At 43.2% G+C, this 18,024-nt stretch overlaps 1 protein-coding gene across 4 annotated transcripts in view; it reads left to right on the top strand.

Moving 5' to 3' along the window:
* crebbpa (CREB binding protein a) overlaps positions 1-18,024 on the top strand; it is a 77,427-nt gene that overhangs the window by 49,399 nt on the left and 10,004 nt on the right. Inside the window, exons 3-19 of one of the 4 annotated variants that reach the window (XM_015967367.3) lie at positions 4,201-4,380; positions 4,606-4,858; positions 5,156-5,269; positions 5,680-5,934; positions 6,564-6,663; positions 6,815-6,949; positions 7,051-7,168; positions 7,252-7,420; positions 9,249-9,311; positions 9,467-9,588; positions 9,734-9,940; positions 10,189-10,497; positions 10,797-10,976; positions 12,457-12,628; positions 12,714-12,832; positions 12,940-13,179; positions 17,701-17,789. In XM_015967367.3, the coding sequence (XP_015822853.1) occupies positions 4,201-4,380; positions 4,606-4,858; positions 5,156-5,269; positions 5,680-5,934; positions 6,564-6,663; positions 6,815-6,949; positions 7,051-7,168; positions 7,252-7,420; positions 9,249-9,311; positions 9,467-9,588; positions 9,734-9,940; positions 10,189-10,497; positions 10,797-10,976; positions 12,457-12,628; positions 12,714-12,832; positions 12,940-13,179; positions 17,701-17,789 (2,825 nt within the window). Of the gene's footprint in view, positions 1-4,200; positions 4,381-4,602; positions 4,859-5,155; positions 5,270-5,679; positions 5,935-6,563; positions 6,664-6,814; positions 6,950-7,050; positions 7,169-7,251; positions 7,421-9,248; positions 9,312-9,466; positions 9,589-9,733; positions 9,941-10,188; positions 10,498-10,796; positions 10,977-12,456; positions 12,629-12,713; positions 12,833-12,939; positions 13,180-17,700; positions 17,790-18,024 lie in introns of all 4 variants that reach the window. The other 3 variants (XM_070550020.1, XM_015967351.3, XM_015967373.3) reach the window with 3 other exon arrangements.

The following is an 18,024-nucleotide window of genomic DNA, read 5'->3' as shown; positions in this document are numbered from 1 at the left end:
TTGTCCTAATTGTGCCCTGAGCAATTTTATGACTGAATAAAAACAAAGAAAATCATCATAAATTGAAAAATTGTCCTAAATAATCGTGATCTCAATTTCAGTCACAAAAATCGTGATTATTATTTTTGCCATAATCGAGCAGCCCTAGCTAATAGTGTATATATAGTGAGACAATTCATGATTTAAAATGTTAACTTTCGCCAGTTTTTGTATGCACGTTTTAAAAAATGCTGATACTTGAAAGGTTTAAGCACTTTATACACTTAATTCTTAACATTTAATTTTTGCAATATAAATTGAGGAATGTTATTTTTTGAATAAACTCAGGGGTGGACCGTTAAAGCGCCCGAGCGCCAATGGCGCTAAATTTTCTCGTCGGGCGGTAAATACTTGACGACTTACCGCCCGGGTGGCGCCCAAGCCTTAAGCCTGATTTATGCTTCTCCGTCTGCGTCAGTGCGGAGACACGCAACGCCATTATCCGTCCTTGCGTAGGGCTCGCAAGTACGTACGGAGTCGAGCCCACTTTTTTAAACATCCGTCGAACGAGACTGATTACGCAAGCTTGTGATTGGTCAGGACGCCGCTGTTTACAGCTCCGCCATTGCGCCCTCAAAAACATAAAGAGAGCCGAGGATAACTAGCGGCAGGCACGGAGAAGCTTGAAGAATACCTCGCGAAAAAACTCTAAAAACATGAACGTTTAATTCTCCCGTGACTGGAGGAGTGAAAAGATGCGCAGTAAGCGTTTTATTTGTGGACGGAAATGACAGGAAACGTGGGTTTAGAGGTGGCGAGCGCATGAAGTGGAGAAGAATGAGAGACAAATATGTCCGTGTTAAAAGTCTCTTATATACACAAAAAACACAAAATAAACACACTATCTTGGACCGATACATGACAGGATACCACAGAACAGCGCTACGCCCTCTGTTGTCCTGCCGGGGAATTGCTTTGCAACACTCTCCAGGAGACGGAGAAGTATGAGAGCAAAACGCTTCCGTCAATCCGTGCGTGTCTGTCCCTTGCGGGGCTGACGGAGAAGCATAAACCAGGCTTTATTTGTCATTTACACACTGGCTTTCACCTACATCATGGCCCCGCCCTGTAGGAAGCCGCCGTTTTCGTTTCGCGCGCGTGAACCTGCGCGCCTCTAGCCACGTTCTGCACTTGTATGATTCGTGCACGTACTGCACATTCTAGTTATAGTCACGTGAACTATAAGTTCACTATTAAAGACGAAGTGGAACCACGCTAGAAACACACAAGCACGCAGGAAGATCGCGCCACCACAGGGATGGGATTTCTTGATGAAATCTCCGGCAAAACGCTTTAAAACTGGTGAGGAGAAGCGAGACAGTTCGAAACGGTATGAAGCAGAGAAGCGTGTGCGTAGGTGGAATGATTCTTGGCGGTTTAAAGAAGAAGGGAGGCGCAGAGAATGGCCGTGTTCGAGTTGAGCAGCGCATCGCCTGGAAAACAGGCGAGATTAGACGGAAGCAGCGGGGGGAGTGGCTGAAAGCCGGCGTTTCGCCGGGGACACACCGGCCGCGGAAGCGCCCGAAGCGCCGAGAAGCGAATTGCTCACGAAATTCGGCCTCTGCTCGCCGCTCCTCAGTTCAGATCAGACGCGCCCCATTTGAGGCGCGCCTCGGCTCAGCTGTAGTTTTTCTTTTAACTACTTGTCCTCCATTTCCTCTCTTTTCTCAGCTCTTTTCCTCTACGTGTGTGTGTGTGTGTGTGTGTGTGTGTGTGTGTGTGTGTGTGTGTGTGTGTGTGTGTGTGTGTGTGTGTGTGTGTGTGTGTGTGTGTGTGTGTGTGTGTGTGTGTGTGTGTGTGTGTGTGTGTGTGTGTGTGTGTGTGTGTGTGTGTGTGTGTGTGTGTGAGTGAGTGAGTGAGTGAGTGAGTGAGTGAGAGACTATGCTGTGAACCAGTTGTTTCTGCCAGTTGAATCTCTTGGATTTTCCTGCATGTGTAGCTCGGGGGTGACGATGGCTGAAGATATCGCGTCAGCGTTCACATTTGTTTAATTTTCAATTTTAATTCTGGTGCCTGTTAGCAGCTGAAACACATCCTCACGTGCTTGTGGATATCATATAATGTATATGAAGACCTGACTGTAATAATTAAAGGTTATCAGCTGTAGGTTTAGTGTGCTCATAGGAAACGTGACAAAAGAAAACAAAACACATTTCTCTTTATGGCCTATATGTGATTTATAGAATACATGTGAACAACTAACATTTCATGTTCTACCACCGAATGTTTGGATCAAAATATGAACCAATCAGATCTTAGATCAGGTGAGAGCCAGGCGTTTCACATCATCATCTAGGTTTTGCAGCCGAGGGAGAGCAACTGCAGCGCCTTGCTCCAAAATCTGCGGCCGCCTTGATCTCACAAGTTTATCGTTGTCTACGTATGCATGACGTCAGAGCAAGTCGGCATCAATTCGGACACGAATCTAACCGGCATGCACTGCTCGCCGATCACTGCTGGTCTAGTCTGCGCAGAACTGGCTCATCTCGAACACAGCCGATGGCTCGAATACAGCAAAGCGGAGTTGGTGATGTACTGCGTTGTATGCCGGAAGTATGCGACGACAAAATCGAGTTTTGTTGAGGGAACAAACAAATTCAAACTTGAATACGTTATTATGTTTGTGAATGTGTACAAAATAAAGGTTTATTACATTTAAAACAGTTCTGTTATTATTTTGACTCGTTTTGGCAGCTGACCAGTGGGGCCGGTAGATTCTTGGTGGGGCCGGTAAATATTCAGAGTTACCGGCCCGGCTGGCCGGTTGGTTTTGAAGTTAATGTCCACCCCTGAAACTTGTTCAATAAATTGGTGGTTTTAAATTGTATCGAAATCAAGTATCGAGTTTTTTCCCCCAGTATCGAACCGAGTTTAAAATTTTAGTATCGTGACAACCCTATGTGTGTGTGTGTTTGCCTTTATCCATTGCAGATAGATTTGGCCTGTATATTAGGAGGAATGTGATTATACAGTTTAAACATGCAGCCATTATTTTTTTTCCCAGCTCATTTTGCATCTCATGCTATGGCAGATGAGGGAGAAGCAGACAGGGAGGGATTGGTTAGCAGACCTGCCAAAAAGAAGAGGGTTCATTTGTCTCAGATGTTTTTGTACTAATATCAAGAACAGTGTCCATGCTTGCGACCCTAAACAACCTCACCATGCATTTTGCACAATCTTCAATTATAATGTGGACATGAGCCACCAGGGAGCTGCAGGTAATTAGTAAATTATCCCTGGTGATGTGTGCAAGCCAATTTAATATTACATTCTTGAGAATAGAAACACCTATTGCAATTTACAAAATAAATAATTACCATTAAATACATATAAATGTTGTTTTATTTAATTCGTATTGAAATAATGTAATGCAAGTAACTTGTATAAGCACAAATATTATATAAGGAAACTTTTGAGTTTTACTGTTTAATATTAAAATACATGATACTTGGGAGTCAGGTCAAACTGTAAAAATGTCTAACCTTACTAGTCAAAATAAGAACTATGAACGTGTGTGTGTGGGTGTGGGTGTGGGTGGGTGGGTGGGCGTTGTACATACTACATACTGAGGACCATTTTGACCATTTTCCCTACAAAGTGAGGACATTTTTCAAAGTTAGGATGTTTTTTTGGTCCTCACGTTTTTTAGAAGCATACCAGAAGCTTACTGTAGTAGTTAAAGGTATGGTGTGAATTAAGTTTTAGTTAAGGTTAGGAATAGATCAGAGTTGGTTATGGTTATGGTTGGGTTATGGGTTAGGCATGGTGAAATCACAAAAATGAATGGAAGTCAATGGAGGGTCCTCACTACGATATAAAGACAGATGTGTGTGTGTGTGTGTGTTCGTGTGTGTGCGTGTGTGTGTGTGCAAAATTTTCCATCCAGTGAATGGGGAGATTTAAGCGTGAAAAGCAATGGAGTTGCAAAAGTCCAAAAAAAAAACGCCGCACAATTGGTACTCAAAAGAAGCTAAGCTTACTCTGTGATCATTAAAAGCATGTGTACATCCAAACAGACTCTTTTACATGTTGCTGTTTTATGTTTAATACTTTGATCAAGTGGCATCTGGCCCCTAGAAACATTTGATCCAGGAAAAGTTTTGGTTCTGTGAATTTAATTATGAATAAGTTGATTAAGTCATCTCTGATCTGTGTTTCCAGATGGGTCTGGGTACAAACGGGAATCCGTTTGGGACTCAGCCTTATGGTCAGGGTGCTGCGGGACCGGGACAGCAACTGAACCCCCAGCAGCAGCTCCAGAACAAGGCTGCCCTCTCCAACAGCCTGCCACCATTCCCTAATGAGCTCAAAGGAGCTGCTGTTACTAACGTCCCAAACATGGTCAGTTCCATTTAACGTCATGATGCGTTTGTCGTTAGACATCCTCTGCAGAAAAAACACAGCTTCTCGCTTTTGTTCTTTCCTTCCATGTAGCTAAACAGTTAAGGCTAGGGTTAATCTTAATGCTTATCAGCTACACTCACTGGTACATAATCGGGAAGTTTTCAACTTCAACTCTGATCACATTTGACGCATGTTCTCATTACTTCGCCACCCATACAGCAGCTTCAGCAGCAGGCAGCGATGCTCCCACTAGCCAACAGCGGGGGTGTGGCGGTCCCTTCGGCGGGGCCAACAGCTGACCCCGAGAAGCGCAAACTGATCCAGCAGCAGCTGGTACTGCTGCTCCATGCACACAAGTGCCAGCGACGAGAGCAGGCTAACGGGGAAGTGAGGGCCTGCGCCCTGCCTCACTGCCGCACCATGAAGAACGTCCTCAACCACATGACCCACTGTCAGGCTGGCAAATCCTGCCAGGGTGAGTTGAAACAATCGAACCACAACAAAGTGTTGTTGATGGTAAACAGATGCTTAAAAAATGTTCATTTTGTTCTCCTTTCTGTCTCTCAGTCATGTGACAAACTATAAAACACTTAGGAAGAGAGTTTGGCTAAAGAAGTGTGATTGTGAAACTTTTAGCATCTCAACTTTAGAATATACATAGGCAGTGCACGGCAGTAGAATTTGGTGTTTATCGAGAAAATGTCCAAAATCACAAGATTCCAGTTTTTGATGATCACTGCAGAGAAATCAATTGTTGTCCCTCTGGTTGCAGTGGCTCACTGTGCGTCATCCAGACAGATCATCTCTCACTGGAAAAATTGCACACGGCACGACTGTCCTGTCTGCCTGCCGTTAAAGAATGCTAGCGACAAACGCACGCAGCAACGTGAGTATTTCAGCACAAAGCTTAAATGGCTCTGTTGACTCAGCAGGACACGTAGACCCAGAAGCTGCTTGTTTCTTCTAAGTCGTTATGGAGAATTCAGCTTTTACAGGGAAAGACTCTCTTTGTTTTTGCTCCTCTGAAACATCTTTGAAATATCCGTCGGGCATTTTATTTATAAGTTTTCCGTCTCAACAATATGACTGAAAATTCTGAACGAGAGTCTTTCCGAGTTTATATTGTGACTCAGTGGAAGGTTAGAGATGCGATGGAGTGAAGAAGTGTTTACTGTGCTCGTTCAGTCCCACAGAACTATTAATGTTCAGCTCGTTTACAGCCACTCCTCACTTTTACACAGTCTAATTTTTACTCTGATTTAGGGATTTTGACTAAATGATCTCTCGTTTTTCCAGCTATGCTGAACTCCCCGAATGCCAGCCTCCAGAACCCGATGTCATCTGTTGGAATGGGCCAGCCCAGCACACCCACTATCAATACCTCAGCCCCCATAGACCCCAGCTCCATGCAGAGGGCTTATGCAGCTCTTGGGCTGCCCTACAGCAGCCAGGCCACAGGTCAGGCTACAGCCCAGCAGGCCCCTGGTCAAACGGCAGGTGCTCCCAACTCCCAGGGCCAGCAGCAGCCTCCACAGCAGATGAGAGCCATCGGTAAACGCAGACGAGCTGTTTTCATTCACATGAAAAACTTCACTTCCTACTGATCCATCAGTCATTCACTAGAACGCATTACAAGCCCGTATCAACAAACCAGTTTGTTCTAATGTATTTAGTTAAATCAACAAAGAAATATTAAAGATTGGTACAAAGTGACAAAGACATCTCAGAGAGGTTTTCACTGTTTGTCCCAGAAAAAAAGACGTGGCTTCCACCTCTTTTAGCGGACAGAAACTAAGGCTGTTACTCGTTTTTCAGCTCATCCGTGTCCTGTTTCTGTGGTTTTTAGCTAATGGATGTTTGGGAATCTTCTTGATGGTGCCGAGTTGTGGTTTGCATGTCTGTCAAACTTGCCTTTACCATTTTTGTGTAGATTTAACCAGAGACAATGAACAGACTAGTTTTTGTAAAAAACTGCAAAAACTGATGTAGTTTAAAACTGGCTTGAGATTTTAGCCTTATACTGGTTGTATTCCTAGAATGGTGGAAAGAATGTGCACCATGTTTGTAAATAATACCTGACAAACACATGTTCCATATACTGTGTATTATAGAAATAACAAAGCTGATAAATTGTGTTGAAATGCTATGTTGATGGAACTTGAATGATTTTGTTTTTACAGGTAACCAGATGGCTCTGGGAAGTGGGACGATGGGTGTGGCCACCTCTGATCAGACAAACCTCCACACAGACTCCCTTCCCAACACGCTCAACACTAACAAGTCAGTCTCCGCCCTCTGCAGCACATCAAAGATGTTTGAGTTGTGTCGGACTGTGGAAATGTCACTTTAGTGTTTGATGATGCCACGTCAGTAGATACTGTGATTATGTAAAAGCAGATGTGTATTGTTGATTCTGACTTTCCTGTCTCAGCTCCAGTCAGCTGCTGTCAGACGGATCAGCTGTGGGAAACCTGCCCACAGCAGCTCCCATCTCTGCCACAGGCTCCAGGAAGGCCTGGCACGAGCACGTCACTCAGGACCTGCGCAATCACCTCGTACACAAACTGTAAGTGTGTGCCTCAGCTTAAGGGGTGAAACTGCAGATTGTTTAATGTGCGGCCATACAAAAGCTTTTCCTCCCTATAATTCTGTTTTTTGATGTGGTAGAGTACAAGCCATATTCCCCACCCCTGATCCGGCAGCTTTGAAGGACAGACGAATGGAAAATCTGGTGGCCTACGCCAGAAAGGTGGAGGGGGACATGTACGAGTCGGCTAGCAGCCGGGTACGTTCCATCTAAAACCAAAATTAAACGTCTTTAATGAAAAGTACACATAAGCAGAATCATAATGTAATTTCCATTTTCAGGATGAGTACTATCACTTCCTGGCTGAGAAAATCTACAAAATCCAAAAGGAGCTGGAAGAGAAAAGACGATCGAGGATGCAGAAGCAGATCATTAGCCAGGCACCCATGGCTAACCAGGCCCAGCAACCAGGCCTTCCCCAGCCTAACGCCTTGGGCCCGCGACCACAGAGTGAGTGCAAAAATGTTTCAACCCTTCAGATATCATTTGAGCAGGTTCAGAGCACTGTTAAAGGGAAATTCCACCCCTAAGTGAAATTTTGTTTATTTCCGTGTTCCCCAAAGTTAAATAAGTGAGGAAAAAAGCGTTTTGTAACAAGCGCTGTAATTCTCCTGGTCTGACAGCAGTTCGTCTGCTTTAGCTTAGCATAAATAATGGAAGTTTATAGCAGGACTAGCATTTTGTGTGCTAAAGCGATTAAAATTACTCTAATGATACCAATTATTCCTGGTGAGCTCAATAATCATGTTGACTGCAAATGAAAAGTAAAAAATAACACGAAGGATTTCCAGGAGCCGATTTTAACTCAGGGCTACATTATGACAAAGCACCACTGTACTTCACTAGCGGTGTCCCGTTAATATATGTGTGTGTAATGAATGGCGCTGGTTGCCAGACCAACAACCGAATTGTACAATAGTTGCCTACGTGTTATTGGTGGAGGTGTTTAGACAAATGCGAAAGAACCACTTAACTAAAAAAAAATCTCCACAATGTATGATAAAAAAAAGTTTTAAGCTAATTTGATTTCCAAATTTGCTATTTTAGCTTTAAATATGACAAATGTTATTTTAGCTGTAGTCTTTTAGTTGTCCAATTTGTTTTAATTTTAGTCAACTAAAATATATGTATTTTTCTTCTGATGCAATAATTTTCAACTTCTGTAAAGGAAATGTAAAAAAACACCAATTTGAAAGTCTAAGAAATGATAAATTCACATTTAACACTTTTGGTCAGTCAAACTCTATAGTTATAATCATTTTAATAATAATAATTAATGGATAATACCTATATGAACTGATGGTTTGAAATCGTCTCTTATAAAATAAAACAAACAATAAACAAATAAACAAATCTATTTAATGTGCAGTAATATTTGTAAACATGACAGGGAATGACATCATGCCATCAGAACATTAAAAAGTGTTACTCTAATAATTTGAGGAGGTAAACTAAAGGTAAAATGTTTTCAGGTGTGTTTATTAGTGTTTTATCAGCACTAATTTACTAAGGTGGGCTGTCTGAATGTTCTTTCTCACAAAACCACAGCTAGAACACCAAATGATAGCATCAATCACAGCGGTGACACAAACGAATAAACAAGCAGATGCATCGCTCGTTTGGTTTGGCTTTAGTAATCTCTTCTCCCGCCTCAGCTTGTTGCTACCACTGTAAAACTTTTATCACCACAGGAAACCCCTGATGCGTACATACCAAATACTTTTCAAATCGTCACATTTTATGCTTTTCCTCCCAGCTGTGGACATTTTTTACTTTTAGTCATAAATTGATCATAAACATAAAATATGGTCTAGTTACCAATAGCTTGTTCGAACAGCGGTCGGCTCCGGACTCTGATTGGTTCTTTTCTCATCGAATCCCGCCGGTTCCATTGGCTAATTGGTTCTTTTCCCGTTCGCCCATTTTTTCCATTTTCTGAATGGATTTTCATTTTTGTTGTCGTCCTTTAGAAGAAATCAGAACGTTTTTCCTCGAAGCTAATCATTAGCATTAGCAACTCCTCAACATGGTGCAACTCGTTGAGGCTTTTGTTATTAGTGGAGATGAAACATCAACTGTTAATGTTTTTCCCAAGAAAAAACGAATGGAGGCAGTGGAAGAGTCGTGTAACTGTTAGCCAATCAGAGGAGATGTTCACATATCATGAATATAAATGAGGCTCACACACACACACACACACAGCAGATTTCTTGTGAATGTGATCTGTAAAAAGGCAATTAAAACTCATGGAGATCATATTTTTTTGTTTGTTTTGCAGATGGACCCGTTTCCTTACCAAACATGCCAAATCAGATCATGAGTCGCATGCAGGCTCCACAGGGTACACTCTACATGCTTCACTATTTCTGTTTTTTCCCACAGAAAATCTTTAACTTGTAAACTTTTGAGCTAAACCTAAAGAAAAGAAATTCGTATTGTTTGTTTGGCATTTCTTCATGTGTGTTTCTGTCTGATCTTGTGTGGTTTGGCCTGCAGGAATTAATCAGTTCAACCAAATGACTCTGCCCAACGCTCAGATGTCCCAGGCTCCTATGGGAGCCCGAGCTGCTTCTCCTATGAACCACCCACAGCAGCTGAACATCAGCTCTGTCCCAGTGGTAAGAAGACCACATGGCAAATTATAAACACTTAAAAATAAATAAAACATGAGCTATCATTTGACATAGTACAAGTCTTTGCTATGTTTCAGATTAGTTTAGAAGATTATGTTTTGTGTAAATGGATTTTTCTGCAACGTTCCAGGTGGGAATGTCACCCTCTAGGATGCCCCAGGCACAGGGGATGATGCCCGGTCATAGCAGCCTGGTGGCCCAGACAGCCAGTCAGGGACAGTTTATGCCTCAGACCCAGTTTGCTCCTGGATCGGGTGCTGTTGCTGTTTCGAGTGCCATGAATGTCACCGTGGGGCCCGGCATGGGCCAGCCAGCGGCTCAGGCTGCTGTCAGCCAGGTGAGGTCCGGAGCCAGGCGAGAGCTGTGGAGCTGTTTGGCTGCAAAATCCTGCTAATTACTAAATGTTGCCAGGAAATAATAATGAGACATTAACAAGTCATACTGTGCACTAATCAAACCAATCACAGCTCGCTCCCTAAAGCCTAAAATGTTTGTAGTGACCTTTTTACTGTACGTTGTCCGCTTACGTGCGTGCGTGTGTGTGTGTGTGTGTTTTCCTGCTCTTGTGTGTGTCCTTCTCTCCAGCAGCAGCAACAGAACGCTAACCTCCCCCTGAATTCTCTCGGGCCCCCACTGGGCCCTCAGCTAGCCTCCTCCCAAACCCCCTTGCACTCCACGCCTCCACCTACCGCCTCATCCGTCTCCACGACTGGGGTGGCCACTAACCTGCCACACCCCCAGCCCTCCAGTCGCAGCTCCACCCCCACCCTTCCCGGCCCTGTCCCAGCCCAAGCCCAGGGTGCCACCCCACCCTGCCCCTCTCAGCCCCAACCCCAGGTGGAGCTCCCTGCAGCAGCACAGACGCAGCCCCCGCCTCAGCCCCCCACCACACCGGTGAGACTTCAGTCCCTCCGCATGCCCTTTGTGTTGAAACCCCCCCCCCAAACCCCCATCCCTGTGATTGCCATGCACCAACCCATCCCACTGACATCCACCTTTCTAACAACTGCATCCTCACAACTGTTTGTAGCCTTCATCACTGCAGGAATGTCACATTTGTAACACTAAGAGGGAGTTGGTGAAATCAGGCGTTGTGCTTTTGTGCAGATTTTATTTTTGTGCATGCAGGAAAAAACCAAATTCTTTTTGCAAATGTGTCACATTTGACATTCCTTTCTCTTTTTTTGTTTCAGCTTTCTCAACCAGGAGCCAGTTTAGATAACCGGGTGCCCACGCCGGCCTCAGCAGCCAGCGCTGACGTGCACTCTCAGCACATCGGAGCGGACCTGCCGGCCCAGGAGGTCAAAACGGAAACGCATACAGACCAGCAGGAGTTTGAAGCTGCTGGTGGGAAAACTGAGCCCAAAACAGAGGTTGGTTTAGTTTCTGATGCGTTTCTAGGCAAAGAATCACAGGATTGTTTTTCCACTAGTCTTAGTATGTCTGTATTTTTAATCATTTTCTACCTTTCTTTCTGCATATGTACATTAAATCAATGTTTCTAGATCCTGCATGTTTTACCTGTTTCCCTGATTCAGTACGTCTGATTTAAAACAGGCGGTTTATTAATAAAGATCCAGACGGCTTGATGAGACGCTGTGGAAGAAATTCAGTTGTAAAAAGAACTAGAACTGAGAAAAGCTTCTTAACGCAGACTTTACAGTCTCAGTAATAGTCATTGTCTTCATTTCTACCAAACATTTTACTAATGAAGATCATCTGATAAAGTTTCAAATGTAGTTAAAGGTTGACTTTGGAACAATCTAGTAAAAACCTACATAAAAAAGTACCTTCACGGCGCGTTTAGAGGTGTGCAGAATAAAGGTACAGTATTTCCAGAGGCTCAGCCATGGATTTATGTTTAAAACAGCCAATAGAGGGCACCATTGCCAAACTGGCCACTTGGCACAGTGAGGCCTAGTCCACACGTAGCCAGGTTTTTAAAAAACGAATATCCGCCCCTCCAAAAACTTGCATCCACACCACCTTGTTTTAAAAACAAACTCTGTCCACACGTACCCGGATAAATACGTTGTTAAGGACATGCCAGACCTGTAGGCGGCAGTACTTCCCCCGTTCTTAACCTCGTCCTTCGTCTGTGGTCTTCCGCAAGGAGCAGTAATTCCGCTTGCAAAAACAAACAAGCAAAAAGCGCTTGGACCATTGATAAAGCGAGCGCAGCTCTGAGGGCATCCATGCTGTCGGATAGTGCAAACACAGGTCGCACACGTGATGTCAGCATTGTTTTGTGGCGGAAAGTGACGTTGCGGACCTTAAAACTCCGGTTTTGTCTGTCCACACGCAGACACCCAAAACGGAGAAAACGCAGATCTTCACTTTGGCCGGAGTTTTTAAAAAGATCCGTTTTCGTGTGAAAAAACTCCGTTTTCGTGTGGATGACAGGCCAAAGCATAGAAAAATATCTACGTTTTGGCAGATCCCCGGCTACGTGTGGACAGGGCCTGAGGCTGGCACTGTTGAAAATGGCGGACTGAGCAAATCAAGCAGCTGCTTCTGAGCTCAGAAGATGCTCTAACATTAAATACCATTGTAAAATAAGCATATTAGTAGAAATTAGTTCTTATCCTGTACGATTCGCCACTGGACATGGTGCTGGCTGGTCACTTGACGTATCGGCAGCGAACCTGGTATCCCGACGGCTGGAAACCTTGTCCTGTTGTTGCAGCTACAACCTTCACACACTAGATGTCGCTTTGGTGTTTGTGTTCCATATTCAACCTTAAAGGCCTAAATGAGTGGACACTAAACCCCTAAGTTAGCCTTAAACAAGCTGTTGGTGATTCACTTTAAACGTGACTTTGTCCTGACGGTGGCTCGTGCTCCTGGCTGCAGACTGAGGACGCCTCTTCATCCATTTTGGTGAAGAAGGACGAGCCTGAGGAGAAGCCGGAACCAATGGAGGTGGAAGAAAAAAAGCCGAAAATAAAGACGGAACCCAAAGAGGACGAGGAGAGTGGATCCAACACCTCGACATCTGCATCCCCCTCTCAGTCACGGAGGAAAAGTGAGTCAGAGATTAATCTATCTTCATAATCTGACTTGTTTCTATTTTTACTCCACTTGTCTTCTTGCCGTTGTTTATTTTTCAGTCTTCAAGCCAGAGGAGCTGCGTCAGGCTCTGATGCCAACACTCGAGTCTCTTTACAGGCAGGACCCAGAGTCTCTGCCGTTCCGACAGCCGGTGGATCCCATGCTCCTGGGCATCCCAGTGGGTAGCACACAGGCTGAGCAAACCTTTAGATAAGAACTAACCCTGATCGATTTTGTGAGTTTACTAAAACTATCAGCTTGTTTTGTTTGTTGATTCTTCTTCAGGACTACTTTGACATAGTTAAGAACCCGATAGATCTCTCCACTATAAAGAGGAAGCTAGACACAGGACAGTACCAAGAGCCTTGGCAGTATGTGGACGACGTGTGGCTGATGTTCAACAACGCCTGGCTCTATAACCGCAAGACTTCCCGAGTCTACAAGTACTGCTCCAAGCTGGCAGAGGTGTTTGAGTCAGAGATTGATCCTGTCATGCAGGGTCTGGGCTACTGCTGTGGGAGGAAGGTGAGGCACAAGTGCACGTACCATTTATTTGTCTCAACTAGGGCTGCAACAATGAATCGATAAATTCGATGAAAATCGATTACTAAAAGCGTTGGCAACGAATTGCGTCATCGATTCGTTGTGTTGCGCAACTCTTCCAAAAGCCCCCCTCCCCGGCCGCCGTTGCGCACAGACCGGAAGCAAGTCAGATCAGCGCGATGGAGAGCCGGGTGAAGCAGCGAGACCCAAAAAAGTAAAAACTTCTAAAGTTTGGGAGCATTTTCAATTAAATCAGGCGAAGACATTCATTACCTGCAAAGTTTGTAGGTCAGACTTAGCATGGCACGGGAGTACTAGGTGATGCAGCATCTTAAAAGCAAGCATGCCGAATCAGCGAGGAAGGAGAGAGCTCTGTGTCCGGGTAAATTAAAAGCTTTTCAAAAGTGATTCACCCAAGCCCCGGATTATTACACAGGCTAGACATGCCCTAAGCTCGTAAAAAAAAGTCTATAAAATCGTAAACGCGACGCTATTAGATAGGCGGGGGGGGGGGGACTTGCGCTGCTGCGAACCGGTGTTGTGCCATAAATCGACTCGCTGCCAAAAAATGATTAGCCACTGAAGAAAGGAAGGGGGAAAAAATCAAATCACTGGAGAATTGTTTATTTACATTTATACAACGTTTACATTCAATACAGGGCGCCATTTTACATTATTTATTTTTTAGTATCAAGGCTGTAACATAAAGAAAGCCAGTTCTTACCACAAACCATCTTTCAATCGCAAATATTGCAAAAAGGATTAATATATCCTCATTGTGAACGTTTAAGACAAATAGCAACACTTAAAACAACTTCTGAACTGGAAAAAACTAAGCTAATCATTTTTTGGCAGTGAGTCGATTTATGGCGCAACACCAGTTCCGCCGTCACATTCCCGCAGAAACTGGTTATTACACCGGGGCCAGGCTACTAACATGTGGCTTTACAACCAAAATGTCCTCAGAAGCGAAAACGCTTTTAAAAGGGAGGGAGAAGTACCAACTCTCGCTGCAGGCGTGTTGTGTGAGTGCAGTTATATACTGGTTAATATATTTTGGGTTCAGTTGCTTTCATGTGGCCTAATGTGAGTCTATTTGGGATCATTGGAATGATCAGCAGCATTTCTTGATGTGACTTTATGGCAGTTGCCCAGGACATCATCACAAGGAGGATGGCATTCATTTACTTTTGTTTTATTTGGTATTTTTCAGTCATTTTTGGAAATAGTGATTAATTTTGATTAATTCACAGCCTATGTTTAATTACATTTAAAAATTAGTTGTTTGACATCCCCAATTATAATAAATGTCTACAGATGAGATCAAACAAAACAGATGAGAATTGCCCTTAAAGAGCAAGTCACCCCCAAATAAACATTTTTTTTTTTTTGCTGATAAACTAAATAAACGAGTGTCTAATCGTGCTGCAGACACGTGTCGTCAATAATTTGGCACTTCAGTGCATCTTAGTTCAAATTTAAATATTCTGCCTCTGCCTAAAACTGGCAGTGTTGTGCCGTTGTCAGGTAAAAACTCTGCACTGTATTTTAATTTAAATCTGCCACCACTATTGGCTAAGAAGTATGCTATGATGTAAACTGGTACATTATGATGTCACAATGCTGTTGTGAGCCTGAGTGTGTGTGTATTTGTTAGCGGCTCCGCCCTCTCGGTCTGCCAGGCAACAGCATGTGTTTCATTTTTCAAACATGAAGTGGGAGTGGAGTTAGACTCTGGTAGGGGTTGACTTGCTCTTTAAGCTGTTTAACTTGGACCAAGCATTTTAGGTCACAGATAGGTGTAGCTTAGGGTCTCTGTCTATACACCTTATAAGACAATTTAGGTGATGACATGTTGTTTTTCTGCTATTGAACTGTTTTCTAATAATGTTGTGTTTAATAAAGTGAAGGAAGGAGAGAAATAACGTTTCCCTAGCAGTTTTTAACAATGTCCCCATGTAATCCGATTAATCGATTAATCGTGTCGAGACCCCATCCGATTAATCGATTATCCAAATAATCGTTTGTTGCAGCCCTAGTCTCAACCTTATTTCTGATCATTTATTATTAAAATATTTCATTCTGAGTAATAAATTATGCTTTTAGTGGATTTAAAATGGCTCATTTTTGACATTAGCATGTAGATTAGCATCTATCTTAATTTGTCACCATGTGGATTAAGTTTGGGCGATGTATAAAACTTTCCAAGCAATTTTGGTAAGTCTTATCTAATGACGACGGGCGGGGCCTGACAAACACGGCATCGAGAAATCCACCAATCACGATCGTTCTTACTTTGTGGAAGCAGCCCACGCGGGGTCCACGTGAGAGATTGCTATTCAAAAGTAAATGACCATTACATGCGTCAACCAAAACTGTGCCACAGCATGGTTAGTATGAGCTGCTCATGAGAAGAGGGGGTGGCACTTCTGACCTTTTGGCCAAAAGTTGAGAAAGATTTTGTCTGGACCAGGTAAAATGTTGATCACAAGATTGAAGCTAATATGAGGATGCTAACAGGTTATGAGAGAGAGATGCAGCCAAAGGACATTTTGTTTCTTTTCAGCGGTGTTGTTGGATTGTGGACCTAAGACTAATTATTTTATTGGAGTACTTTTGTTGGACCCTTGTAGACGTTCTTCTGGTTGGCTCTACTTTGTTGATTTATATGAGGCTTTGAATTCTACAGTGGTTGTAACATTATTATTGGATTAAATCATTAGAATCACAACAATCTTTGGCTTCTAAAGATGTATAATACCTACATGTACACACTGTTCAGCAAAAACGAGTACACCCCCTTTAAAAAGTCCGAATATAATCAGGTCAACGAATAAAAGAAGAATTTCCAGAATTTTTACAAGGCTGGGTTTGATTGAACACTTGTTTAACTCCATAACATGAAATTAAGGTTAATAATATAACTTAGATCACAAAGTCTTCAGTTTTACTAAAATAGGTCGAAGTAAAAATGAATACACCCCGCAACAAAAACTACTACATCTAGAATTTTGCATGACCACCATGATTTTCAAGGAGAGCACCAAGTCTTCTAGGAAGGAATGAACAAGTTGGCGACATATTGCATCATCTATCTTTTTCCGTTCTTCAAGAATAACCTCTTTTAGAGGCTGGATGCTGGATGGAGAATGATGCTCTACTTGTTGCAGGTGTTTGATTGGGTTCAGATCAGGTGACATACTTCGTCATTTAATCACCTTCACCCTGTTCTTCTTCAGAAATGCAACAGCAGCTTTAGATGTGCGTTTTGGTTCGTTGTCGTGTTGGAAAAGTGCACGATGACCAAGTGCGCAGAGTGATGGCAGCATCATCTTCTCCCCAATACCAGCAGCACTCATGCAGCCCCCACATGAGGACACCACCACCACCATGTTTCACTGTAGGCACCATGCATTTCTCTGTGAAGTCCTCACCTTTGCAGCGTCCCGTTCCAACAACAGTGATCTTTGTCTCATCACTCCAGAGTCTAGAGTCACAGTAGTCTTCATCTCTTTCAGCATGGGCCCTAGCAAGTCCTAGGCATGCCTTTTTGTGCATGGGCTTTAGGAGAGGCTTCCTTCATGGATGATACCCGTGCATGCCATTCCTCTGCAGTGTGGTGTCACGGGAAACGATCACTCCAGTTTGGCTTTCTACTGCTTTAGCCAACTGCATTGAACTTGGATGATGATATTCTTTAACCCTTCTCACCAGAAGACCTGCCAATGTTAACTTCCATGGATGGCCTGGCCTGTACGTCTCTTTAAGATGGTTGCACTTCCATCTTTACATTTTTGAATCACTTTTATTACAGTATTCTGACTGATATGTAAAGCTTTGCTGATATTTGTGTAGCCCTCTCCTTTTTGTGTAAAGAAATGATTTCCTTAAATGTTGTGATATTTCTCTTCCATGTGGATTTGTTGCTAACAGCATGAAATGGGAAGGGCTTTTCTTTAAGTGATGCCCCTTCTGCTGGACACCTCTTAAATGAATCAATAGATTCACCTGTGGTTGAACGCCTGTTGATTTGAATTTTGTAGTTTTGGGTGTGGCTTCTCTCCTGAGTCTATAATTGGGGTGTTCTCATTTTTGCAACATGGGCTTGGATGGATTTGTTAGGAAAATCACTTTTTTGTGTGTGTGTGAAAATGAACACATCTTGTTTGTAATCAACGGCCCACGTTTGTGGGAGTATTTTATAGTTTGGTATCTCATAGAAAATGTTGATTCTGGAAGGCAACTAAATGTTTTCTGGTGAATGTTGTGGGATGTACTCATTTTTGCTGAGCACTGTAGATATGGTGTTGCAAAAGACACTTTTTTTGTCATGAAGTTTGTAATGCCCCATCTGCAAGACGAACTCGTACACAAAAAGCGATCGATGACGGGCTCGGCCTATCATCTGAGGTCTGTAAATCCGTCCAATCGCCCAACCTTAGTGTGGATGTCCCATCGTTTTTTTTGTTCTGCATCTAATGGAAAGCTTTCTTTTCTTTGCAGTACGAGTTCTCCCCTCAAACGCTCTGCTGCTACGGCAAACAGCTCTGTACCATACCTACTGGAGGCACTTACTACAGCTACCAGAACAGGTAGCTATGGGTCCTTGGGTCTAGACCTTTTCTGTCTTAAATAGTCTCTAACATTAATTTAACTGATGAAATGAAAGTGTCACCCATTCACTCAAACTGGTGTTCTGATCATGATAAACTCCTGGAGAGTTGCTTTCATCAGTCTAATGCTCCAGCACAAAACGTTTTTTACTCATTTACTGTCGTTTTCCAGCATTATTCATGAAGTGAAACACAAAACAAATGTAATTGTTTT

The sequence above is a fragment of the Nothobranchius furzeri genome, chromosome 4, assembly GCF_043380555.1.
Source record: "Nothobranchius furzeri strain GRZ-AD chromosome 4, NfurGRZ-RIMD1, whole genome shotgun sequence".
In the NCBI taxonomy this organism is placed as follows: Eukaryota; Metazoa; Chordata; class Actinopteri; order Cyprinodontiformes; family Nothobranchiidae; genus Nothobranchius; species Nothobranchius furzeri.
Note: the sequence above shows the minus strand (reverse complement) of the source record. Positions and strands in the feature narration are given on the sequence as shown.